At 46.7% G+C, this 25,975-nt stretch overlaps 1 protein-coding gene across 1 annotated transcript in view; it reads left to right on the forward strand.

The window, feature by feature from the left end:
* LOXHD1 (lipoxygenase homology PLAT domains 1) overlaps positions 1-25,975 on the forward strand; it is a 244,313-nt gene that overhangs the window by 69,084 nt on the left and 149,254 nt on the right. The window contains exons 6-12 of the mRNA XM_089779460.1: positions 1,521-1,669; positions 9,914-10,037; positions 13,922-14,172; positions 15,214-15,349; positions 18,962-19,122; positions 20,960-21,046; positions 25,534-25,669. Coding sequence (XP_089635586.1) covers positions 1,521-1,669; positions 9,914-10,037; positions 13,922-14,172; positions 15,214-15,349; positions 18,962-19,122; positions 20,960-21,046; positions 25,534-25,669 — 1,044 coding nt within the window. The remainder of the gene's footprint in view (positions 1-1,520; positions 1,670-9,913; positions 10,038-13,921; positions 14,173-15,213; positions 15,350-18,961; positions 19,123-20,959; positions 21,047-25,533; positions 25,670-25,975) is intronic.

The following is a 25,975-nucleotide window of genomic DNA, read 5'->3' on the forward strand; positions in this document are numbered from 1 at the left end:
AGCATGATCATGTCACTGTTTGTATCGGCATTAAATTAAAATCAACTGCTAAGCTGCATTTATTTCATGAAACAGAGGCTGTAACAAAACAGGACACTATGGACTTGATTTTAGTAAACATTATGTTTTATCTATAAGATCAGAATAATAATTAGAGATGGGCCCACACTTAGCCCCAGCACATACCCTTACAAAAAAGCCTTCAAGACTTCAGTAAAAAGTGAAGTCTTTTCTATAGTTTCCTCTTCTATAGAGCATTAAATAGAGAATGATATTCTATGAAATGGTTCAGAAACATGTGGTGAAAGGATTTTATTCCCTATTAAATTCTATGGGTTTTTATAGTAATAACTGCACATCATGACTGGTGTCATCTCTGTTCAATACATGAACACTGTTCTATAAAAGCAAACTCTTCTATGTTCAGAAGTGTTCAAAATCCAAAATTAGATCCTAAATTTGGGAATAATTCCTCTCTCTATAGTATTCCGCAGCAAAATCTAGGATCCAAATGTCCCTGAGCTTTGAGGTATTAAAAATGTGGAATTCTTAAGTTTGTCTGTACCCTCAAAATAATTTAAATGGTTGAATAGACTTTTCAAAGCATAACTCTTTGAAATGTAGCAATGGAGAAAATATAAAAGCCACTTAGTCATGTATGTTTGAAAACTTCTGAGTGATGTAAGTAAATGTTATAAGGCGACCTCACCTGCAGCAGCCTCCTACAGCAAGTTCTGGCATAGCAGATGTGCCTGCCTCAGTTTCCCTTTCATAGAGAGTCACCTGCTTAATTGGTACTTCTCCTTACAGTCAGTTAATTACCAACACATAGTGTAAATAATGCCAGTAAGAATCCCAAACATAGTTTACTTCTCACACCCAGTGGATATGTAGTCCTTAAAATGCTGTTCTTTCCCCTGGGAATCCCCTAAGCCTCTCTGCTGTGAGTCCCTCCGTACCATACTCTTGCATCTCCAGCCACACCTGGGATCTTCATCCCATCTCTCCTGTCCTTTTGCCAGGACACCCACTCTACTTTCAGCCCTTTCAGGTGAGGAACAGCCCCACTCTTTCCAGTGGGAACCCTTCCCACTGCTCTTCTGGGAGCCCTTCTGCCCACTGGCTTCAGCTCAGAGATGTCCATTGGTAAATCCATCCTCTGCTTCCTTGCCTTCTGCCCTCTCCAGCCCTGGGCTCCAGCTCTCCCACTTGAAAGCCAGCAGTTAACTCCCTCTGCAGCTCTCCTGCCTTCAGTCCTCCAGCCCTGGCTTGTGGGGATCTGCCCGCAAACCCCACTTCCTGCTCTCCCACTTTTTTGTGTGCTGAAGGAATGGTGCTGTCTCATTGGCCTATAAGGTTCCCTGTCTTCTACTGCCCACACTGACTAGAAGCAGTGCCCAGGACTGGTTGATTTAGTCAGAAGGTAGCATTACTGGAGATAGATTTTTTTTAAATGCATAAATATGTCCTGATACTATGATCAATTTTTTACCCACCTCATTTGCTTTTGTTTTGCGTAGGAGAGAGGAGATTGGACAATGACAAGGACAACTTTGAAAAGGGAGCAGAGGACAAGTTCACCCTTGATGCTCCCAATTTGGGAAAATTACGGAAAATGACCATCGGCCATAATAACAAGGGTGGCTCTGCTGGCTGGTTCCTGGACAAGGTTAGTTATTCCGTAGGAGTCAGTTAATGCAGGATGCCCAGGGACCAAGATGTCTCACTTTTCATCCACCCGCTGGTTCGATACCAACAGACCCAAGCACTCACTGTTAATTCAGTAATTCAGGGTTTTTTTTTTGTTACTCAGAGAAGTGTGAATCAGGCACAGGCCTGCTGAGTTCACAGTTGCGGACCCCAGGGCAGAGTGTCACTAGGCTCCCATGCACACACTAGCCACGCCCACACGGATGTGGCCCACCTGACATTTGGGCTGTGCTGCACCTGCGCTGGTGGGTGCCCAGCAACATGGCCAGGGCTCCCACATGCCTGCCCAGTGGGGTTTCCAACTGTCTAATCCACAGACTCTTGTTGTGACCCCTGCCCTGCCCCTTCCCTTAGGCCACCCTCCTGTCTCCCTCCTTAGCCAAATCCCTGCTTCCAATCACTTTTCCCTTTCCAGCCACACACTCTCGCCGAAATTAATTTAATTTGGGGTAGAGCAAATGAATCAAATGCCTCAACCTCTTACAATATAGAAACCATGACCATGCAGTGAGTATATCACATTTGGGCAGAATAACAGAAATCCTCCATGCTATATCAGAGCCCTTTTGTTACAAGAGGATCCAACTCCTGCAGAGCCCGACACAGGTACCATTCCAGAAGGTGAGCTCTTGTCAGTGGGAATTGTAGGTTTCCATGTCAGAAAGTTATGTAGAATGATCCATGTTCTATCTGCAGATTCACCCTGATTCATTTTCAGCAATTCCAGGCATCTCTATAATCCTGGTGTATGAGATTTTCAAGGAACACCTGTGGTAGGTGCTGCAGGACATGGTGTTGGTGATGCAGCAGATGGCATATTTGCTGCTGAGTTATTACTGAACCAGCTCCCCAAAATGATCTTTATGGAGCTCTGTACTAGATGGTGTCATTTTTCAGATGAGATGCAAGACTAGGATTGTAAATATATTAAAAAGATTCTGATTAACACTGAAATTATGTGGCAATGAGTATCACAGTAATTAGACCTAAGCCAAGCATTATAGCCCACACAATTCACTCGTTAAACTTTTTGATTAGTTCAATTATGCCCTTATTAAGAAGCTCATCTACTTAACTGTGATCCAATGATAAAAGCACATGTTAGTTTAATGCTTGTTTGACAACCTGCAACACAGCTACCATAATACCTTGGGAATTTGAATTATTCTCACATTATATATATAGTAGCCCATTGTCTGTGGGTCTGTAACGCTGATGTACACGGCTACACCTCCTGGCCGTGTACGTCAGCACCCTGCCTCCCTTCCTCTCCCTCCGTGGCAGTTTGGCCGAGCGCTGCGCCGCTCAGCTGTGCCCCGGCAGGGGAGCAAGCGGCGGCAAGTGGCCGTTTGGGGTCCACGCTCCCAGCTGAGCTTGCTGCCTGCTGCTTGCCGCTTACCACCAAAAAGCTGCTTGCCCTCCCCCCCGCTGGGGCCCAGCTGAGCACTGCTCAGATGGGCCTGGCGGCAGCGTGCCACAGAGGGAAGGGAAGGGGGGGGCGGGACGCCACGCAGGGAGGGGAAGGGGGCGGGGATGGCCGGAAGGGGGGTGGGAAGCAGAGCTGGGGGAGGATCGGGGGGTTCTGGGGCTGGAGGGGAGAATGGGGGGGCCTGGAGGAAGGGGGGAGGGAAGCAGTGATGGCGGGGAGTGTCCGGGGGAACATGGGGCTGGCCGGCAGGAAGAGGGGATGGGAAGCCGAGCTGGGGGGGGCGGATCGGGGGCTGTGGGGCTGGACGGGAGGAAGGGGGTGGGAAGCAGAGCTGGGGGGGGCGGATCGGGGGCTGTGGGGCTGGACGGGAGGAAGGGGGTGGGAAGCAGAGCTGGGGGGGGCGGATCGGGGGCTGTGGGGCTGGACGGGAGGAAGGGGGTGGGAAGCAGAGCTGGGGGGGGCGGATCGGGGGCTGTGGGGCTGGACGGGAGGAGGAGGGTGGGAAGCAGACCTGGCGAGGGGTGCGGTGTAGTCACTGGCCGTAGCCGGACCACAAACGGCCGCAGCCGGACCGCAAACGGCCGCTTGCCGCCACTTGCTCCCCGGCCACAACCCAGCTGAGTGGCACTGGTGCTGCGCTGCTCAGCTGAGCCCCAGTGGGACAGGAAGGGGGCAGGGCCGTGTATGTCACCGCCCCGCCCCCCTCCCTCGCGGCAGCCCAGCTGAGCAGGCAGCACTCAGCCAAGCGCCACGGCGGGAGGGAAGGGGAAGGGGGTGGGGAAAGACGGAAGGGAGAGAGAGGCAGGAGGAGGAGGAGAAGAGAAAGGGAGAGTGAGAGGCAGGAGGGGGAGAAGAGAAAGAAAGAGATGGAGAGAGAGGCAGGAGGCAGAGGAGAGCTGGGGGTGGGGAGGTAGTAGGAGGAGAAAGAGAGAGACAGAGTGAGAGAGCTCAGGAGAGAAAACCTGAAAATCCTGTCTTATGATGGGCTAATTGGCTAGTCTTATCTTACAATAATATGCACCATTTTGGAATCATGGATAAATGTAAAACGCAGAGGAAAGAAATGTTAATAAAATAGTGATGTCTCCTTTCAAAGCGTCACCACCACAACCTTCTCTGTTGTTGTTTGCACCATGATCATGCCCAGAGACAGACCCTTTTTCTTTTTTAAAGGAGCTATTGGTCTAAATAGACAGCCAAAGGCTAAGGAAGAGGAAGTATGATGATTCCCAAATTTGAAGATTAAACAACTTGCTCAGGAGGTCTATGGAGGAAATGGGGCTAGATCTCCTATGTGTCAATTCAATGCCTTGACCTCGAGGCCAATTTCTCTGTCTCTCTGACTTAGCCTTTACCTTGGGGTCATGCAGTATGGTTCACTGCTATCTCTTCCCACAGCAAGGATTGCAGAAAGGCTGGCATGCCCCAGTTATTAGTATCATTTTATTTGCTAAGTGCCAGCAGTGTGCGTGCGTCCTGTTAGCTTGACAGAGTTAAGTCTCCAGTCAGACAGCTCATTGTAATTCAAGATGCTGAAGCTGGGCAGACCTTTCATCCATTGGTTGCTGGCTGTAGGGACAGTTTGGCAGGTTCCTCTATCACAGAGGTGCTCAACCTTTGTAGGATTGAGCCCTTGCAGAGGAAAGTTAAAGGTTAGAAAGGTAGATGCCCAGTGAAACTGGAAATGAGACAATAACAATGGTCCCAGTTCAATCAAGTCATTCCTTAGAAGTTCCCTGCAGCGTGTTTTATAACAGATTATAAACACACGTAATTCATTGAGTTCAAACTCCTGTTTCTCTCCTCTCAGGCAGAAAAAGGTTAAAGAGTATTTAGATAACTTGAATAGATTGACATCAGCAGGACCTGATGAGGACCCCCTAGAGAGTGGAAGGAATCAGTGTCTGAACCATTGGCAAAAAGACAATGACTGTATTATATCGAGTTGCATTACTAGGAATATCACATGTAAAACAAGTCAGATAATTGTTCTGACCTATTTAGGTCTAAAGTGTGCGGGAGTTCAGAGGCGAGCAAGAAATATGATTAAAGATCAAGAAAAAAAAAAAGAAGCGCTGTGAATTAATGTTATGTGAACTCAGCAAGTTCTCTTTGGAGAAAAGCAGTCGGAAGCGTGAAGAGGTTAACTGCCTGCAGCTATGCAAATAGTTTTTATGAAGGATTAATGATTTTTCTTAGTCAGCAAGGTCAGGATGGGAAGCTCGTCTTAGTAGGGGAGAGGTAAAAGGTGGGTTCAATAGTAGAAAAGGTACAGTGAACATGCAGACATTGGACTATGCTGTAAAATGAGGGTTAGAATTGTTTTCACAGGACACAGTCACAGATAGATGAGATTACACTCCGGTTTGAGAGAGATGATTTAGGAGTAATGAATTCTGAATTCAGTTTTGCACATTAACAGGGAGCTGGGGGTAATTGGTCCAGTAGAGGTTCTTCTGCATCCTGCTGGAAATTGTTTATGCAGGTTCAGATCCAAAGCCAATGGATTTCAGTAACCTCCATGTTCCTATGGCTAAAAGAGAGTTGAATAGGTATGTGATCCAGGAAGCAAAGAACTGAACCATGCCTTCGCAGCTCCAATGTAAAGAAGTCTCCCCCAGAGTCCTTCCTACAGAGTTGAATGATAATACGGATATCTGAGTCCATCACATTGAATTCAAGCTAAGCTAGGATTGCAGAACATGTTTGTTAAACCTGTCAGATGGTGCTTGTTTGAAGGAGTGCACGAAGGGCTGGATGCTCTTGAGGGTGAGCCATGGGACAAGGGGTTGAGGCTCTTTGATTCTATGGTAGTCTTTAATTACATGGTCACATGCTGTTTTTCCCATAACACCCCTGTCCCTTTCTTTACACAGGATGGACACTGCTCAGCTAATGACCAACCATTCAATAATTTGTTAATCCTCCTTGTCACAAGTCAAATCCTGCTCTTAATACAGAGTTATGAATTTCCTCAACAGCTAGTCTATGGCATTCGTCACTAGGATTGGCGTGTTTCCCAAATGTTAATACATTTATCTTCACAACACCTCGGTGAGGAAGGGGAGCACTATTACCCCCATGTTACCACTGGGGAAATGAGAAGAGAGATTCAGGTCAAAAGCAGGGATGTAAATACTCATTTTAAAAGTTAGTGGTTAAATGATATAATTTTACTCCTATAATCATTTCACCATGGATGTCTGGTACAGAGCAGCTGAGGTCTCTTGGCAGGGGCTGCTCCAGAAAGGAGCCCCACAGCTGTGATTCTGCTGGCTAGCCTGCTGTGGACAGGAGGCTCCCCCAACCTGGTCATGCACGGGCAGGGCTGCTCCAGCCTAGCCAAACCATGGGTGGGGGGCTGCTCTGGCCAGGCTCAGCCCTCTGGTTAACCAGTTATAGGGAAGGCCTGCTAATAAGGCTAATACTTACTGAACAACCGGGTAACCAGTTATCCTTATATATCCTTTAGTGCAAAGTGTCCACTAATTTTGGGTATCCACTATTAGCTATGTAGGGCCTGATCTTTTTAGAGTATTTAGCATGATACAGTCCTTATATCTTCAAAGCACAGCTTCCATTGATTTCAAAGGTAGCTGTGAGTGCTCAGAACTGCTGCAAACCAGATTCTTGTTGTCCTCAGCTGGGCATCCAGAAAAGGAGGAACACACAATTAGTGGCCATTGATTAAAACGATTTCCGCAGCATCTCTCAGGCACTCTGTGGCAAAGGCAGAGCGAAAATCCAGTTCTCCTGAGAAGCCTTCAACTGCTTTAATCATGAGATCAGCCTTTCTCATCCTGTTCCTCATTTACTATTCACCTTCTGCAACTGGAGTAGGGGGGTCTAACAGACAACAGTCTCCTTAACTACACAACCCCAACTCACGGTCAGCACAATGGAAGGGTGGGAACTGAAACTGTGCAAACTATTATAACATGGCCAAATGTGGACGGTTTTCCATGGACATAGCAAAAGGCACATTTGTGACATAAAGGTCACTGCGCCTCCCAAATTGCAAGTCTCTGCACCAAAGCATGGTGATGCTAGAGTTCCCCAATAAAAGGGTCATATGACTATTTTTAAATGGCAAAATAAATATTTCCCTATTATCTGAAATAACTAAACCATTTTTGCTAACATTTCAAAGAAAAAGAACAGACACGCAGCATAGAAAATTTTAGCCCAAACTGTTAAAATGTGACAAAGTTATAAGCCACTGAAATCATGGGCTTATAATGTCAGGCAAGCTGAACTGTGGGTGTCTCACTACCTCTCCAGGTTATAAAGTAAGTAAAGAAATTTCATGTACATTCCCCACAACCTCGCGTAGAGTTGATTTACTGATTGACCCCAGCAGAGGCTCTGACACAGTATTTTTGAAGCCTAGGTGACATGACACAAGAAATGCAAGTCTTATCTCACTCTTTAATATCATTACTGTGACCGAAACCCAAGTGTGCCATTTAAACTGCTCAGTGGAAACAGAGAAAATAAGGAACAGAGCCTCGGGGAATCCCTCTGATAAGTGGGAACAGACCAGAAGAAAAAGAGCCTCATTAGGATACTATAAATAGTCCCTGCATGACAGGCTTTAGACCGACTTCATTTAGATCTGTGATGTCACAGACACAGGGGAGGTGACAAGGGGCAGAGCAGTAACTGGGAAGATAGTTGGGAATAGCAACAAAGTAGATTATGGACTGTGAGTTTGACATGAAACTCAGCCAAAATGTCGGCAGCCCCGGGTTTGGAGGTGCAGGGTAAAACCTAACAGAGTTTGTCTTTCTCCTGGTGCTCCCTTTTCCCCAGTATGTTCTACGGCTAGTAAAGAGAGCTCAGCTCTGTCAGACCCAGACACATGTGTTAAATAGCTCTGGTAGGGCCTCTCCCACTTGTGGAGTGCTGGATGTTGTGGCCTAGTTGTTTAGGCTCAGAGTGAGCTAGCTGCCAGCTCTAAACATAAAATGAAATGTGGGTAAAGACCTTAAAGTGAAACATAAAAAAGTATTAGTCTATGAGAGATGGTTCCTAACCATTGATACACCTATTGTGATGGCTACTGGGCACTGTTAGTATAGACATAGACGCCAATTTTCCCTCTAGCTGGGGGGTGCTTAACCCCTCCCCCCCACATCTGCCCCAGGCCCTGTCCCATTCCTATCCTTCCCTCAAGCCCGGCCCCTGCTCCACCCCTGTCCCTTCCGTTTCACCCTTCCTCCAACCCCCCTCCTCTGCTTGCTTCTTCCCCGCCTCCTCCCCTGAGTGTGCCCCATCCCCACTTCTCCCCTTCCGTCCTGGAGCTTCTTGAACACCATGAATCAGCTGTTCATGATGCTCGGGAAGCACTGGGTCAGCGGGTGAGGAGTTGGTCCTCAGGATCACCAATGGATGAGAGGTGTGGGGGGAGGGCAGAAAGGTGGGGGAAGTTGGCTACTGGTGGGTGCTCAGCAGCCACTGATTTTTCCCCGTGGATGCCTATGTGCTCAGTTCACATGTACCTTAGTGGAGCAGTATTTTTAGGCTCCAGTGCCCCACTGTTGTCTGATTTCTCAGATGTGCAGTACCACGCAGAGTCTGGAGACAAGCTCCATTCCAGGTTCAGAATGATGCTGTTAGATCTGGAGCCAGTTGGCAGTTCCAGCTACAAATAAATCTTCAATGATTGCTAAATCCGGGAGTCACTGGTGTCTGGATTTTGGCATAAATATTTCTCGGACTCTGTCCTTCTGGCCTCGAAGGCTGAGGGAAATAAACATTCTAGCCTAGACAGCAAATCTTCTTTACAAAGACATTCACCACCAATATGAGTGGAGAGAGATATTTTTCACATACAGCAGAAAATCTGTTCTCCTATAATGGTGCAATAATGCTAAGGAAAGTTGCAGTGTTTTGAAGCATAGGACATAGAAATAGTCATAGCTGTTCAGACGAATGGTTCCTCTAGTCTAGTATCCTGCCTCTGGTAGTCCAAGATACTTCAGCAAAAGGACAAGAAACTGCAATGGCTACTAGCTAGGATGCAAAACCATACTTTGAAAGTCCGTAGTCTTTATTTGCCACTTGGGAGGGATCACTTGATGATTACGGATTCTGTTCATTTCCTCTGAAACATCTGGGCTTTGGGCAGTGGTGCAAGACAGGATCTGCACTAGATGGATCATTGTCCTGACCCAGGAGAGCTCTTCTGTTCTAACTAGCAGCTGTTTCTGCAATAGGTTCACTCACTGTTCTGCATTGCAGAGACAGGATGCTGAACTGTGAAAGCAGGAAGCTGCTATTTCAGTAACTGGGTGAAATTCTCTAGCCTGTGTTATGCAGAGGCCAGACTAGATCTAATGGTCTTGCCTGGCCTTAAAATCTATGAAATTTTTTTTGAAAAAGGCGTTGTCATGGGGTTTCCAGTTTAGCTGCCATCCAGCGTGAGGATCGAGAGGCGGCAAAAAGCAAACTCTACAGAAGTGTAAAGCAGGCCACTTGGATGCTCTCTAGGGCAGCTGGCTCTCTAGGAGGGAGCAGATTCTGACAAAGTTCACTAAGCATAATACCCACATTAAAAGATGATGTAGGGGCTCATTGGCTACGGCTCTTTGTCAGCCACAACTGTGGAAGGGATGGTTCCATTTTGTTCTCTAGGAATTGTATTTCACGTCGGTGAAAGCAGAATGGGCCACTGAAATGCTGCACCTCGCTGCTGTTTTTCATCTCTCTGTGTAACGCCTCCCGTAGCTTTGCTCTCATCTCCGTCATATAAACCAGATCCTCTTCTCCTAGGTGATCATTGAAGACATTGGCAATAAATCAGTGTACGAATTCCCAGTTGGACGCTGGTTTGCATTGGACGAAGATGATGGGAAAATCCAGCGGGACATTCTTGTGGGAGGAAGTGAGGCCACAGGTAAAGGCAGCTCTCCAGAGTCTGGGGTACGGGGGCAAGGAGAATTGGAGAGGATGCAAAGCTCCAGGTTTAAATAGAAATAAAATTCCATCCAAAAAAATGGAGTGAGACAAGTGAATATCTGCCTCCAGCATGGTCATCCACATAGCTGACTAGCAGGTTAGGATTGGAGAGGCAGTGTCTACTCCTTCATGATCCTTGGTCCATAGGGACCTGTGCTGTGTGGAGATTAAGGCTGTTCAGAGGTGGGTAATCCACTAATCGTGTAGTTGATAAAATGTTTATCGATTACATGATTAGTCAGTAAGGGAGGGCTCCCCCAGACCTGGCTTGCACTGGGTCTAGGAGCCACCCCTGCTGTGGCTCTGCAGTTTAAATGTACTAAGAGCCTGGCTCTTACTACATTTAAACTACAGAGGTGCAGTGGGGGAGTAGATCCCGGACTCAGCATGAGCTGGGACTGAGCAATCCCCGATAGAGGCAGCAGTAGGAGCAGGGGTGGGGCAGGCGATGCTGCAAAGACAATGATGGGGGGGAACCGGCTTTTAAGCTGGCTTTCCCCTGCACTGGCTTCTGCTTCCCCCCTCTTGCTGCCTCTGTATCAGAGGCAACTAGTGTGGGGATGGGAAAGTGATAAGCCTAGGCTAGGAGACTACTCAACTACTCGCTTGTATCTCTAGTGGAGATCTCTAGCCATGCCTTGTTTAGAAGGTAACATGTTCCGTCTGTGATTTGTCATGACCTGCTGTGGACCAAACATCTGAGGTATGTCAGTTCTCCAATGCCCAGCTCATAATACGCAGTAGTTGTACGGCGTGTCCATTGGCCTGGATCATAAAGCACCTATGTAAGCCGTTCCCCAAGCTGATGGCTAATGGAAGAAGGATCCAGTGAGCTGTCAGCCTTCAGAGTGTGGGCAGCCAATGCCAAGTAGCTTAATCATTTTATCAGTGCTATTGGTGAAAAAGCTACCAACGTGCAGCTGCTTGATCCATTTTATATATGATACTATTGGCTGGTAAGCGGAATCTCCTTTTGCAACACATTAGGTGCAGTTCCAAACTCCAATACACATAAACCTCACTACACTGGGTGTCCCTAATCTGGGAACCCCCATGCTACAGTTAAGGAAGAGGCTCTGCATGTTGCCACTCTCCATCTCCATCGCTGGGGGAATGGCAGCATGCAGAGCTACTTCCCCTGAGGCTTTTCCCATAGCCGTGGTGCTTGGGAGCAGGAGGGAGCACAGAGCCACATGTGCACCTGGGAGTGGGCAGCAGGTAAGTGCCCCACCCCTACCCCTCATACCCAGACCCTGCAGCGCCCTTCTTGGCCCCATGCAATCTTTAATCTGGCATAAACTTTTTCCCCTAGGGTGTGTCTAGACTACAGAGTTTTGTCGACAAAAGTGGACTTTTGTCGACAAAACTATACCTACATCTACACTACCGCTGAGTTCTGTCGACATAACGTCGACAGAACTCAGCAGTTTTGTCGACGCTGGTAAACCTCATTTTACAAGGCATAACACCTTCTGTCGACAGAGTTTCTGTCGACAGAAGGTGTTATTGAATGTAAACTGTCCTTTGCGTCTACACTACCATGTCGACAAAGCAGCTTGCTTTGTCGACAGAACTCAATGTAGTCTAGACGCTCTTTGTCGACAGAAGTTTTGTCGACAGTATCTGTCGACAAAACTTCTGTCGACAGAAGCCTGTAGTCTAGACGTACCCCTAGAGTTGCCAGATTAAAGAGGTTCAAGTGTATTGACTTTATGATTGTCTAACGTAATCAGAACACAGGCAAACACATGTTTTATCATTGCCTGAGGACATCTAAGCATAGTGTCAGTACGGCAAATTACTGCTGGTCAATGGGACAATTCTGATTCTGTTGGTAGCATTGACTATATTTCTTTGTTCGTATAGAGAGGAACATCAAGAGTATACTAATAATATTTCTGCATGTTGCCAAGGTTCTTAGCTGCATATCACTACCTGCAACCACTTGAGAGCCTAGAATTCATCCCAGCGCGCTCCATGTGAAACCTACTGGGGATGTAGAATTATTGTTTCATTACGTATGTGTCCTTAAAAATACAATCTTACAGCTATAATACCTGTCCTCTTTAATAAAGCTTTCTCTGATCCTGCTGCCATTCAATATAGTTGGAATTAACTCATTCCATACATAATCTGTGCTCTTAAAGTTTGATAAAAATGAACCACTTGCATAGGATGTGACTACATACAACTGTGAATGTAACTTTGAAAAAGACATGATTCTGAAGTCCCTACTTAGATACAATTCATCCTTGAAGTTGAAGTTGTTTGACCTGAGCAGGGACTGCTGGGCTGATGCATAAATGTTGATAAATGCACCTTTCAACATTCTTGTGATAGTCAAAATGATTCCTTACTTATTAATAAAAGATTGGCCTGAATACATGTGTGGGAGCCAGGAATGCCTAAATTCTAATAATCCCGGCTCTGCCGTTGACCCTCTCTGTGACATTGAGGTCTTCAAGGCTAAATTTTCAGAGTTTTCAATGGATGTAGAAATTGTTATGCTGGATCAGAGGAGTGGTTCATCTAGTTCAGTGGTTCTCAGCCAGGGATACATGTAGCCCTGGGGCTACACAGAGGACTTCCAGGAGGTACATCAACTCATCTTGACATTTGCCTAGTTTTACAACAGGCTACATAAAAAGCACTAATGAAGTCAGTACAAACTAAAAATGCATACAGGCAATGACTCATTTATACTGCTCGATATATTATACACGGAAATGTGTGTACAGTATTCGTGTTGCAATTGATTTATTTTATAATTATAGAGTAAAAATGAGAAAGTCAGAATTTTTTCAGCAATACTGTGCTGCGACACTGCTTTCTGTTTTTATGTCTGATTTTGTAATTAAGCTGTTTTAAGTGAGGGGAAACAAATCAGACTCCTGAAGGGGGTACATTAGTCTGGAAAGATTGAGAGGCACTGATCTAGTTGAATATCCTGGAGCTGACTTTCAGTGGCACTGAGGATTTGTATTTCCACTTCGCTTCATCTGGTGCCTCTCATACTCAGCTCCTCTGAAAAGCAGGCCCCTCTTACTTAGGCAACTAAATATGGGTCTAGGCACCAAGCCCGCCAATGGGGAAGGGCTGGACAAAGGGACAGTTGCCCAGGACCTGGCAATCCAAAGAGACTTGGGTGGTCGCCAAATCCCTGGGCCCTTTAAATTGCCATTGGAGTGCCATACTGTGTGCTCTAGGTAGCTCTACGGGCTGGGAGGGCCTGCACAGTGCGCTCCAGGTGGTGTTGAGGGCTGGCTGTCCCTGCCCTCTCCCCTTTTCCCCAAGGCCATACCCTTTCCGCCCCTCCCCCCAAATTGGCCAGGGCTTCTGCAAGTCTGTCAGCCCCCCTGCTAGGCCCTTGACGTTAGGCACCCATTTGAAAACACTGGTGTTGACAACTTTGCTTCCATCTAACTGTTCAAGTGGGAGTAATCTCTGGGCCTGCCTTGTGAAAACTCTGAAGATGTTCAGTATTTTTCATTTAACTTAACTGTTATAGCAAGAATGTCAGAACCCCTGAATTTCAGCTTGGGGCGTTTTTGTTCTGGCACCTTGTAGCAGAGAGGCTATTGCATATGCGTGCACCTGTTGGAATATACAAAGTTATATAAGATTTAGCTGTGTGTTTCTCTGAAGACTCTATGGCATGAAAAAACGATCTTATTTACAGTGCCCTGCATGGAGAGTGAAAACAAAACACCCTGCAGGAAATCAATGCAGCAATGAACCACATTCCAAGTCAAGTCAAAAAGAGTTACTTTCACACTTTTGTTTTCTTTCAAACTGACTCTCATTCCTTTGTGAGCCCCGCAGGTATCGTTTACAATGTTGCTGTCATGACCGGGGATGTCAGAGGGGCCGGCACTAACTCCAAGGTCCACATCATCCTGCATGGTTCTAAAGGGTTAAGGAACAGTGGGAAGATTTTCTTGGAAGGAGGTGAATTTGAACGGGCCAGGACAGATCTATTTAACATTGAGATAGCAGCTCTTCTCAGCCCCCTGAGCAGAGTCACAATTGGGCATGATAACTGCGGTGTCAGTTCTGGCTGGTTTTGTGAGAAGGTGAGAACAGGTCAATGTCTTTAGGCAGCTGTCAAATTATTTCTCATTTGCAATCTGCCCAGGACAACCAAATCAGTTTAAATATTCTACTTTTATTTAGATTACAGTATCTCCAGTGTATTAAGTCAATTCTATGCATAATGCATGCTACGAGACTGATTGCCACTAATATCCATTAGATGCATAAATCAATCCCTCATTAATTGGGTCAGTTGCTCATTTGCTGTCACAAAGTTAGACATTATTTTCCGCTCAGCGCTGAAGCACTGTGAGATGTTTGCATAGCATGGTTTGCCGAAATTCAATTTTGTGTTGCATTCAAAGTTAGAATCCAGAGTCAAAGTTACCCAAGTTCTGGAGCTGTTGTGATCTTAGTTTTGGTTGGGCCCACAACAGACAAAAGGGTCAACTGCATCAGTTTGTTAGAGTCAACATTTGGGCTTCTCAGGTTTGGGGATTTGTGTCTGTGCCCATCTCTAACTGTTCTGCCATGAGATGTTCAGCTCTCACTCCAAGCTTGGAAGGTCATGTGGATTCCTGGGAAAGTGATGTAGTTAAGCAGCGGAGGCACCTGAATCATTTGTATAACTTGGATCTCCTGCCAGTCTCTGAAAAGTGGCTGCCAGGCCATCCGTCCTCGTAGGCTGTCGACTTGAAAATGAAAGCTACGTGCAACAGCCATTGACTTGTGTGGTACATCCTACAACCTCTCTTTCCATGCCCAAGCCTGTGGGGGATGAGCATGTGACCCGTTTCTCCCTCCAAGCTCTAAAGTGGTGCTTGGTCTCTGCTTGGTTAATGCCCCCTAAGGAGGTTCTTCTGGGGAGCAGGAGGGCAGAAACCACTTGTTGCACTCACAATTGGACAGAAAACTGACTGGTCTTTTTTTCTGATGACTTCCCAAAGAGCCTCACTTTTCACTGAGGACTCACATCTCCTTGCTCAGTTGTTGCATGAGCTCGGGCAGGTTTCAGACACTTCTAATCCGGCTGCTAGTGAAAGGAAATGGATAACTGGACTTTCCTGGGCTTCTTTTCTTAGGTGGTGGTTTATTGCCCATTCACTGGCATTGAACAAACCTTTCCTTGTGGGAAATGGCTGGACGAAGATGAAGGAGATGGACTGATAGAACGGGAGCTCTATGAAATGGTCTCCCTGCGTCAGAAAAGACTAAAGAGTATGTATCGTGGCAGACAGGGCACAAGAGGGTTTCTTCTGCCTTCAGATTTACATGCTATCTATCCTGACACAAAACAGGTAGGCTACATCTAGACTGGCATGATTTTCCGGAAATGCTTTTAATGGAAAACTTTTCCGTTAAAAGCATTTTCGGAAAAGCGCATCTAGATTGGCAGGATGCTTTTCCACAAAAGCACTTTTTGCAGAAAAGCTTCCATGGCCAATCTAGACGGGCTTTTCCGCAAAAAAGCCCCGATTGCTATTTTCGCGATCGGGGCTTTTTTGCGGAAAACAGTACAATGCTGTCTACACTGGCCCTTTTGCCCGAACGGGAGCAGCATAGTATTTCCGGAAAAGCACTGATGATTTTACATGAGATCGTCAGTGCTTTTCCGGAAATTCAAGCGGCCAGTGTAGACAGCTGGCAAGTTTTTCCAGAAAAGCTGCTGATTTTCCGGAAAAACTTGCCAGTCTAGACACAGCTGTAGTGTCTTCTGCCAGGCAGAGGCCTCGGTAATGCAGTGATCAAAGTTTTCAGGTCTTGATTTAATTCCACTTGGAGACATTCAGGCAGACATGAGTTTGGGGGTTTCAAGAAATTAAACTTTTAGGCTACGTCTACACTGCAGGCTTCTTGCGCAAGAACTGTTTTTCTCCAGAGCTCTGTCACTGTTGACTTTACACAGTGTACAAACCTTATTTCTTCATGTGGGGTGAGTGGGATGTGAGTAAAAAGTCCAACAGTGTTTTGTCATCTTGACCAACTGCAGAATGTGCCTCTCCAGGTAGCAAAGTTAAGCAATTGGTCCTTTTGTGTTAGAGGGAAGCATTCTTAAATGCATTTGGATAGGTGTTCCATTCCATCTACCGTATTTTCCGGCATATAAGGCGACTGGGCGTATAAGACGACCCCCTAATTTATTAGTTAAAAGATAGGTTTTCGTCTTATACTCGCCGTATAAGACTACCCCCCCTTAAGAGGCCAACCGGCAGCGCCCCAGCGCCCCTCCGCCTCCCCAGCTTTGCTCCTGGTGTCCCTGGGACCATCTCCAGCAGACCAGGGACACCGGGAGCAAAGCCAGGGAGGCGCGGGACCCCGCCGCTGCTGCGGCTTCGCTCCCGGTGCCTCTGGTCTGCTGGGGACCGTCTCCAGCAGACCAGGGGCACTGGGAGCAAAGCCAAAGCGGCGGCGGGGTGCCACGCTTCTGAGGCTTTGCCAGAGCAAAGCCTCAGAAGCGCGACACCCTGCCGCCGATTTGGCTTTGCTCCCGGTGCCTCTGGTCTGCTGGGGACCGTCTCCAGCAGACCAGGGACACCGGGAGCAAAGCCTCTGAGGACGCCGGTAGCGGGACAGCCGCGGCGCGCCTGGGCTGCCCCGCTGCCCGAGCCCCTCTGCGGCTTTGCAAAGCCTCGGGGGAAGCCGGCAGCGGGGCATCCCAGGCGCGCCTGGGCTGCCCTGCTGCCGGAGCCCCTCCGCAGCTTTGCTCCGCGTCTTCCTGGTCTGCAGACCAGGGAGACGCGGAGCAGCTTTTCTCGCCCCGGAGTACAGGGGCGGCGGGACCGCGAGGTCCCGCAGTCTGTGTCCTCCGGGGCGAGAAAAGCCCCATTCATACCTGCAAGTCGGGGACTACCTGTATACCCGGCGTATAAGACGACCCCCGATTTTTGGGGGATGTTTTTTAGCATAAAAAGTCGTCTTATACGCCGGAATATACAGTAGTAGAGGGTGATATGATAGCAATATGGTTCAAGGCTTGTTTGGTGTGTTTGCAACAAGCAGAGAATTCCTGCTGTCCTGCTTGTATTAGAATGTACATGTAAGCAAAATATTTTAATTGGCAAAATTAAATTCTATTTCATCAGGATGCCTCTGTGGATTCTAGTTTGTCCTGTGTAAGCAGCAGTTCTGTTTAAACTAAGTTTATCTACATGTTATTTGATGTTATCATCACATTATGTCTCTGATACAGTCCATTTAACTAAAGCATTTATGACCTTTAACTGCCATATTATCAACTCTGATTTTTATTGACAGGGTAATTCCCTGGTTGCCATTGTATGTGAGATGGGCGGAAAACATTAGCCTTGAGAAATCTGTGCCCTTTAAATGCCATATTAAAGAATGGTAGAAGCTGGAGATGGGGAAAACCTATTATGTCATCCTGCCCATCAGTTTGCTAGTACAGAATTATTCTCAACTGTATGGTTTTTGGAGTGTTGTTCAAACTCATTTTTAATGTCCACATTACACACTTGCTTGCACTGCTTTTTTAAGAGTATTCCACGGATTTATAGATGTCAGGAGCTTTTCTTGCTGTACAACCAACTCTTATTTCATTCTCGAACCTTTTGCACCAAATGATTCCTGTCTGCCTTTGGTGCTTATACTTCGAAGACTCTTGGCTTACCTAAGCCTACTTATGAGAACTTCCTTGTGAACCAAATGTCCACAATGTCACTGGATATGGAGGGAGGTTTAGAGAGGTGATGCGTAGGGTAAAGCCTGAAGGCTTCAAATTTACAGAGCCACTAAGATCTGCAAAGATGTAGCAAATGCTTGGGGATTCCTAATCTCTTCTGACAGATCTATCCAAACTCTGTGCTTGGTTTGTTTTTCTTTGACCTCTTTACTTCCTTGGCAACCAAATAATTACTGGGTTATGAAGTCAGTCACTCTCCAGTTCTTAGGTTTTCTGCTAATTTGACCTTACAAATTACACCTATGCAACTATATACTACAGTAAGGGATGGGTATATAACAGGCCATGTTAACTCAACCAATCACTACCTTTACTTTGCAGCTAATTTGTGTGCAACAATTTCATTGGTTGAGGGAGACTGAACAGATAATGGATTTCTTAGCCCAACTACCACACACACAGTCACCACAAATCTCCCAGTACAACCCACCTGGCCACACATGGACACAATTATTTGCATAACAACACAACCAGCATACACAAACCCCAAACACATATAACCCCTCACTGCAGCACGCACCTTTTCTCCACTCATCACATGCACAGGTCCACAAAGCTCTCCTAACATACCACAACCTATGTAAAATAACATCCTTCACATACTTTTGCCTCAAACTCACATAGACCCTCACCTCAGTAGGCACCGCTTATTTGCTATTGACACAAATCAGTACAACTCTACCAGCGCGACACAACCCACGTACAAAACAAGATAACCATACACACAAGACAACCAGCATACAAAATAACCCCACACATCACTCTGAAGCCTAGATTGTCTGTTAAGTCAGTGTGAAGTGATACAAACTGACGCATGCCTCGGAGCATTTTTGGTCTGTTGCTGTCCAGTTTTTAAGTTTTCAGCCAGTTTTGGCTTTTTTATACACATGACTTTACAAATTACATTAGTGCAAAAGCACACGCTTTCAGGGTGTAGAATGTTATTTCTATATGACTATAGATACTTGATCACTTATATGCCTGAGAGAATAAAAAATCCTGAATTTTTCTCACATAAATGCCAAGCCTCCTTTTGTCTTGGTGTGAAGTTATAGGCATGCGTTTGCCAGTGAGTGTTGATACTTTTATTTTCTGTGTTGTTTATAAAATGGTTTGGCTCTTCTTTGTAGAAAATCCCTGGTCACTTTGGATCTGGACAAGTGACATTAAGAATGCAGGGACAGATGCCAGCATCTTCCTCCAGATTTACGGAGACAAGGGGAAGTCAGATGAAATGAAACTGGACAACAATTCGGACAACTTCGAAGCTGGACAGACTGACAAGTTCATGGTCAGAACCCTGCATTTGTGGTGGAAGGACTCGACTGTGGTTCTTTTATGGCAAATTTCACCCCTCTATAGAAGGCCAGAAGTCCCAGGCCTATTCACCACTTAAACCCACTTTAAGCCCTGAACAAATCCTTGGGTGATGTAAATAGATATATTTCCATTAACTTCAGTGGAAACACAAAGATTTACACCAGCTGAGGGTCTGGCCCTAGTTCTTAAAATAGGGCTTAAGGTACTTCAGGGGATGGTGACTTGAGGTAATGGGGTAGAATGTATTAAATTCTCTCTAGAATTCCTGGAGTAGGCTGGCTCTGTCCTCAGGTGATGTAAACTGTCTCAGCTCCATTGACTCCAGTGCATATGTTGCACCCATGTATGCCTTTGGAGGAGATGCTCCATTATGCCTGCAGAAGGCAGGAACAATCACAGAGCCTCACTAATGGCTCTTGCTAGAACCTGAGGAAGAGCAGTGTAGCCTCATGACATGCAATGCTAGCCTCTTGGTGCTCGCACAAGGCTGACTGTCGTGGACACTAGAATTAATGGGATAGTTTATTTGTGTGTACAGTGCCCTCAAAGTCCTCTAGGCTCTACAAAGAACAAGCAGAAGACAAAGCTCCCTTTGCACATAGGATATAGTTTTGCCCTGGCCACATGTTCAGTCTCTTTGGACATGTCCCTCCAAAAATGATCAGTGCTCATGCCCAATGCTGCCTGCAGAGTTAGGGTCTGTTATAGGCTACTCTGCTACTCCTAATTTCTTGAGCTGCTTGCATTTGACTGGTGATGACATGTTCCTAAAGCTTAGTTATGGATTCTGATTAACTACCCTGTTCATAACAATAATTCCTCTATCTAGCTATCTGAAGCTGTAGCTGTCTCAGAGAAGGAGAGGTGCATGAGTTTTGGAAGCTTTGTTTGGGGATCAGTTGAGGAAGATTCCTACCAGAATAATGCTGTGAGAATAAGGTGCTCCAAATAATATAGCCGACAGCCCTTATTCACATGACTTATTCAGAGAGCACACTGTACTCAACAGTTAATGGCACAGGCCTACAATGGTCTCCACATCGGTTCCTGTGCAGTGCTCCTCAACTTGGAAATGTCGGCTCTGATGTTGGGGCTCTAGAGCAGTGGTTCTCAACCAGGGGATGCATATTCCTGGAGGGTATACTGGGGCCTTCCAGGGGATTCATCAACTCATCTAGGTGTTTGCCTAGTTTTATAACATGCCACATAAATTGCACTAGCAAAGTCAATCCAAACCAAAATTTCATACAGACCATGACTTGTTTCTGCTGCTCTGTAGACTATACTCTGACATGTAAGTAGAATAGTTCTATTCCAGTTGATTTATTATATAATTATATGGCAAAAACGAGAACCTCGGCTGTTTTCCAGTAATAGTGTGCTGTGACATTTTTGTATGTTTTCATCTGATTTTGTAAGCACGTCATGCTTCAGGGAGGAAAACATGGGTGGAAGGCAAGAGAATCAGGCTCCCAAAAGGATATAGTAATCTGGAAAGGCTGAGAGCCACTGCCCTAGAGTCAGGTGTGCAAAGAGGTATGTGGGTTCCTGTCAGTATTCTAAGGCAGAACTTCACCTAAGGCAGCAGATTCTACTCCATGCACATGACCTACCTGACTTTCATGAAATTTATCAGACTGTCTCTGTGGTGCAGAGTGTGTTATCTTTCTAACATAATTCACTCTCATCGCCTGTTCTTACTCTTTTTTTGACCCTCATTAGAACCTGTGTATTATAGGTTTTAAGAGCAATACATGTGCCTTGCCGAGTTATGTCATGTGCCATGTTGGGTATGTTTGTTTATGTAGATTGAGCTCCCTGATCTGGGCACATTTTATAAGCTCCGGATATGGCATGAGAAGAGGAGCCCTTTTGCTGGCTGGCATCTAGACAAGGTGAGATGATAGGAAAAGGTAAGTTGCACCTGGAAAAGCCAAGTCCACTCTCAATGGGGTAAGTCATCCTCTACGTGTTCCAAACAATTTGCTGTGTTAATGAGCCACTGGTCTTAGGAGCCTGAATTGGTTTCTCCGTTTACAACAGTGCGTGGTTCTGCTGGGCAATGGTGAAGGTCGGGTTCTGGGGAGGTTGCCTGAAAAGTGCACACCCCTGGCATATCACCGAGTACAGCTACACTGGGGATCCCTACATCCTTTTGCCATGGGGAGAAGAGGGAGCATGCCTTGTGAACAGACTCCTACATAGGCCCACTGACTATTGTCTGTGTCTGAGCAGAGATGTAGGTTCTGCAGGGACACACACAACCTTTATACTGCACTACAGTAGTGGCTAGCGAGTGATTCCTTTTGGTGTTTCCCAGCCTGTGGGAGAGGATTCCTCCTGTCCACAGTTCCATGTCAGCTCCTCCCCCTCCCACCCACCATGCAGCCCAGCCACTTGTGCTGTCGGGTTGCGCGGAAGCTCCACCCTCAGAACTGGGCACTACTGCTGATGCTGCACTAGGTCCTGACAGCGGGAGGGGAGACTGGAGTGATCCCCAGTGCTCAGCAGTGAACAGATAAGCTTGTAAATTGTCCCCACACTGAGTCCTATGCAGCCCTCCTCCACCTGGGGAACGTTGGCCCTGATGCTGGAGGTCTGGAGCAAGAAAAATGCTGTGCATAGTGCGTATCAGAATCCTGTGGCCTGGTAGGATTTTGATCCTTACCCCAAGTCAGAGGTCCTGGGGTGCAGAACCTTAGCTGGATGCAGCCCCCAGCTTTGCTGGATCCAGCCCCCGAGACTCAGGGTTCCCCTCCACCAGCACTGGGGAGTTCATGCTGATTCTAGCCACTCCCGCCTCCCCCCAGCACCCTACTGTGGGACTGGAACACACAACATTTACTAGACTGGGCCTCCATAGGCTCTGGTGTGTGAAGGGAAATGTGGGGAGTGTCTTTCTCAGTCAGGGGCCCCCAGGCTCACCTCAGGCCGTGAGGGTTTGTTTTGTTTTTTTGTTTGGTTGGTTTATTGTTTGTTTTCCTTCTCACTTGTGTGCAGCCCCCACCTGATTTTTCTGTGGGTCAGTGGCCGCCAGCCCAAAAAAGGTTCCTCACCCCTGAACTAGACGCATTGACTGTGATAAGTAAGCCCAGCAACAGTAATAGGGGCAGGACACCAGTGGTCTGATATCCTGTCGAGGGCAGTCACTGGAGGAGACGAGAGGGATGGAAAATGGCAGCAACCAACAGCCTGAAGAGTGCATCCTTCCTCCCTATCCTTGCCTGCTGTATGCATGGATATTCCTGGAGCTCTCAGACACATCATCTTACGCAGCAGGGTCAGCAAGCAAGTGCCTTTACAGCCTGTTTTGGCTGATCAGAAAGAAAATGATTCCTAACAGTGAGATCTGGGAGGGTGTGACAATCTCCCAATGGACAACCCTGGAAGCCCTGTTCCTTAAGTCATTTATATCTTGATTGAAGGAAACAGTGGAGATTGTACTATAGTGATCCTCCATCCTGTGTGGGGGACATGCATGATAACCTACTTAAAAATCTTTACTCGTTTCTTATTTCTCTCATTCAGCCAGCACCAGTTCTCTTTGTTACTTAGCCAGCAGGAAAGTGTTCTTGTGAAGTAGGATCTGGTTTATTTCTCCATTCCTTTGACACTGATTATGATGCTGTCAGACTTTGCCTAAGTCTGGAGGCATGGAGTTCATCCTTAAGCTTTATCCTTGCAGCTGAAAAATGCAGCATGCTGTCAGTAGGCCACCAGCCCAGCTCTGGATAGCTTGGAAGCTTGTGCTTCAAAAACCATCAATTTCACACTCCAGCTGTAAATAACAGTGATGATAAATCACTACTTACCAGTTTACAATGGCACATTGTTTATTCTTTAGTGTCTCTAATGCAATGAGGCTGGATTCTGGCCTCTTCCATGCTGAGGAAGCTGCACAGGCAGAGGCAGGATCTAGGCGAGCTAGTAAAGGGTGAAGTGTTACAGATGCATGCTGGGTCTCAAGAGACATCCAGAGTTATTTGTACTTTGTGAGCCTTCACTTGCTGTCATTTTTACTCCGGAGGGAGCGAAGGGTGCCCTACTGAGGAGGAGTCCCCTCTTTGTCGGTGTCAGAGGGACTCCAGTTTGTTCTTCACTGACTGCTGCGAGCAATAAGTGAGGCTGGTGGGAATATATCATTTTTATATCAGATGGAACGGGCTCCCTGCAGAATGCTCCCTCCTTTAGGAATGGAAGCTCTTGAGTAACCCCTTACCAGGCAGCTCTGATTAGTAGTGTGGGAACATTTTTAAAAGTGGGGTGCTGAGGCCCCTTACTCCTGTCCACCCCCACCCCCAACTGAGGATGGGACAAAAGCCCTGGGCACAAGGCCAGCAGCAGAGCCCCCCGGGCACACAGGTTACCCACTTTAGTCCATCACCCTGAAGTGCAGAGGCCTAGTGGCCTAAGTTGTCAGCATACCCATTTCTTCACAGGGTAGCACAGCCTAATGGTTAGAGTCAGTAACACAGCCCTTGGTTCAGGGCAGCACAGTCTAATGGTTAGAGTCAGTAACACAGCCCTTGGTTCAGGGCAGCACAGTCTAATGGTTAGAGTCAGTAACACAGCCCTTGGTTCAGGGCAGCACAGTCTAATGGTTAGAGTCAGTAACACAGCCCTTGGTTCAGGGCAGCACATCCTAATGGTTAGAGTCTCACTGGTTTGGGGGCAGCAGCCCTGGTAAGGGGGCCCAGGCTCGCCCTACTCCATTGGGTCCCGACCTAGGGCCCCATCAGTGTGGGAGTGATCCACCACTTGGTCTGAAGGGAATCCCACCGCAACACTCGGGTGGGAGATACCACTCACTCACCCTCCGGGGGTCACTTTCTACCACATCCCGCATTGGGCTGCTCCACGTAATCTCTGGGTCCTCTGGTTCCACTGCGCCAGCCTCTCCCTGATGCTCCTCCAGCTCTGGCAGCTCGATGTGGTCTCTGGCTGGGCTACCTCTGGAGCTCCTATAGCGGGTCCTTCCTCTCCAGCCTCTAGCCCAGATCGAGTGGGCTACTCCCCTTTATACTGCTCCAGCGCTTGGAGCATGTTCAGTCTGGGTGGAGGGATGGGACTTCCTTTGCCCACAGGGTTTGAACTGGGGATAAGAAGTGGGTAATTTGCTAATCGTGTTGTCGATAGAATTTTTGTGGACTACACGATTAGTCGATAAGGGAAGGCAGTTAAAGCATTCAGCCACAGCTTGCGTTGTGTCCGGGACCTACCCCTGCTGAGGCTCTGCATTTAGAGGGTATTAGGTAGGATCTGGGTGGGCAGGCAACCTGGCTCACATCGGGTCCAGGACCTACTGCCGCTGCAGCTCTCCATTTAAAATGTAGTAGGAGCTGGCAGGCTGGCAGCACAGCTCAGTCCTGGTTCATGCTGGGTCGGGTTCTACCAGCTTTTGCTTATCGGTTAATCTTTTAATCGACTACACTCTTACATCCCTAATTTGAATCGTGTCTGTCTCGGTGCGGGGTTTGCACACCCCGTCACACAGTGCCACAGTTTATAGTTCCCCAACAGACTCACTTTTTTGTGATATACAACTCCTAGTACATTTAAACAAAAATCCCAGTCATTCCCAGTCGATTCCAGTCATCCCATCAGTGTGCCCTGACTGTTCTGTGTCTTTCTGTTTGAACTTGCAACCTCCCTGGGGCATGGATTATTGGTGTGTTATCTGTACATAGTACAGCACTGGGCATAGTATAAGCACATAAGTAAATCTGAATAGCAATAAGTTGATCAAAACTTTGTTCTAAGTTACTTTTTGAGTGGAGGGCAGATGAGTTTGAACAACAGTTTTGCCTTGGGGTGGGTGGAGAAGGGAAGGAGTGAAAAGGAATCAGATCTGACAGACATTCGTCTCCTTGTTTAGGGTACATCTAGACTACAAGCCTCTTTCGAAAGAGATCATCTAGACAGCCACAAGGGTTTTGAAAAAGCAATCTGCTTTTTCGAAAGAGAGCACCCAGGCAATCTGGATGCTCTCTTTTGAAAAAGCCCTGTTTGCGTTCAAGAATGCCTTTTTTCAAAAGAGCTCTTTCGAAAAAAGGCTTTCTTCCTGGTAAAAGTAGGTTTACTGATTTTGAAAAAACCGCCGCGTTCTTTTGATTTAATTTCAAAAGAACGTGACGGCAATCTAGATGCAGGTGAAGTTTTTTTTTTAAAAAACTCAGTAGTCTAGACACACCCTTTTAGTGTCCTAATTCTGGTAGGTGCTCAGATGTCACAGTGAAAAGCATAACCTGAATGGTTCTCTAAATGTTGATATTTATGCCTTCATGGCTCTGACCTACCCTTCCTCCCCCCACAGAGTTTATTGGGAGCTTGCCATTTTTGTTTTTAAGCCTGCAAACTCAGGTGCTGTTTTGGTTTAATTAAGATAACTCTGCTGAAGACACTGACGAAGGAGAAATATACGTTCAAATGTGGCCGTTGGCTGGATGTCAATGAAGACGATAATGAGATCATCAGGGAAGTGCCTGCTGAGGGACCTCTCGTGACTGAAGTCATGCCAGGTAAGCATCAAGGACACCTTATAGAGACTTGCTTGGTGACTGAATAGAAATAAATCCTCTTGGATTACGTGATGCACAGATAGACCTGTGGAACTCAATTAGCTACTCTCGCTCTCTCTTTTTTTTTCTTTGGCACTGATTCTTCTGCAGGATTTTAGTTTTACACCATTAACTTCATAAAGTATTTGAAATTCTAGGTTCTGTTTTGAGCAGACTTAACAACAATCAGAAAGATCAGGCCAGAACACAGTTGTTCCTTAAATCATATTTTCTTTCTACTCATGCAGTTTTCCCAGTCCATTTTTA

The sequence above is a fragment of the Pelodiscus sinensis genome, chromosome 6 (genome assembly GCF_052426305.1).
Source record: "Pelodiscus sinensis isolate ZL-2025 chromosome 6, ASM5242630v1, whole genome shotgun sequence".
NCBI classification, from domain to species: Eukaryota; Metazoa; Chordata; order Testudines; family Trionychidae; genus Pelodiscus; species Pelodiscus sinensis.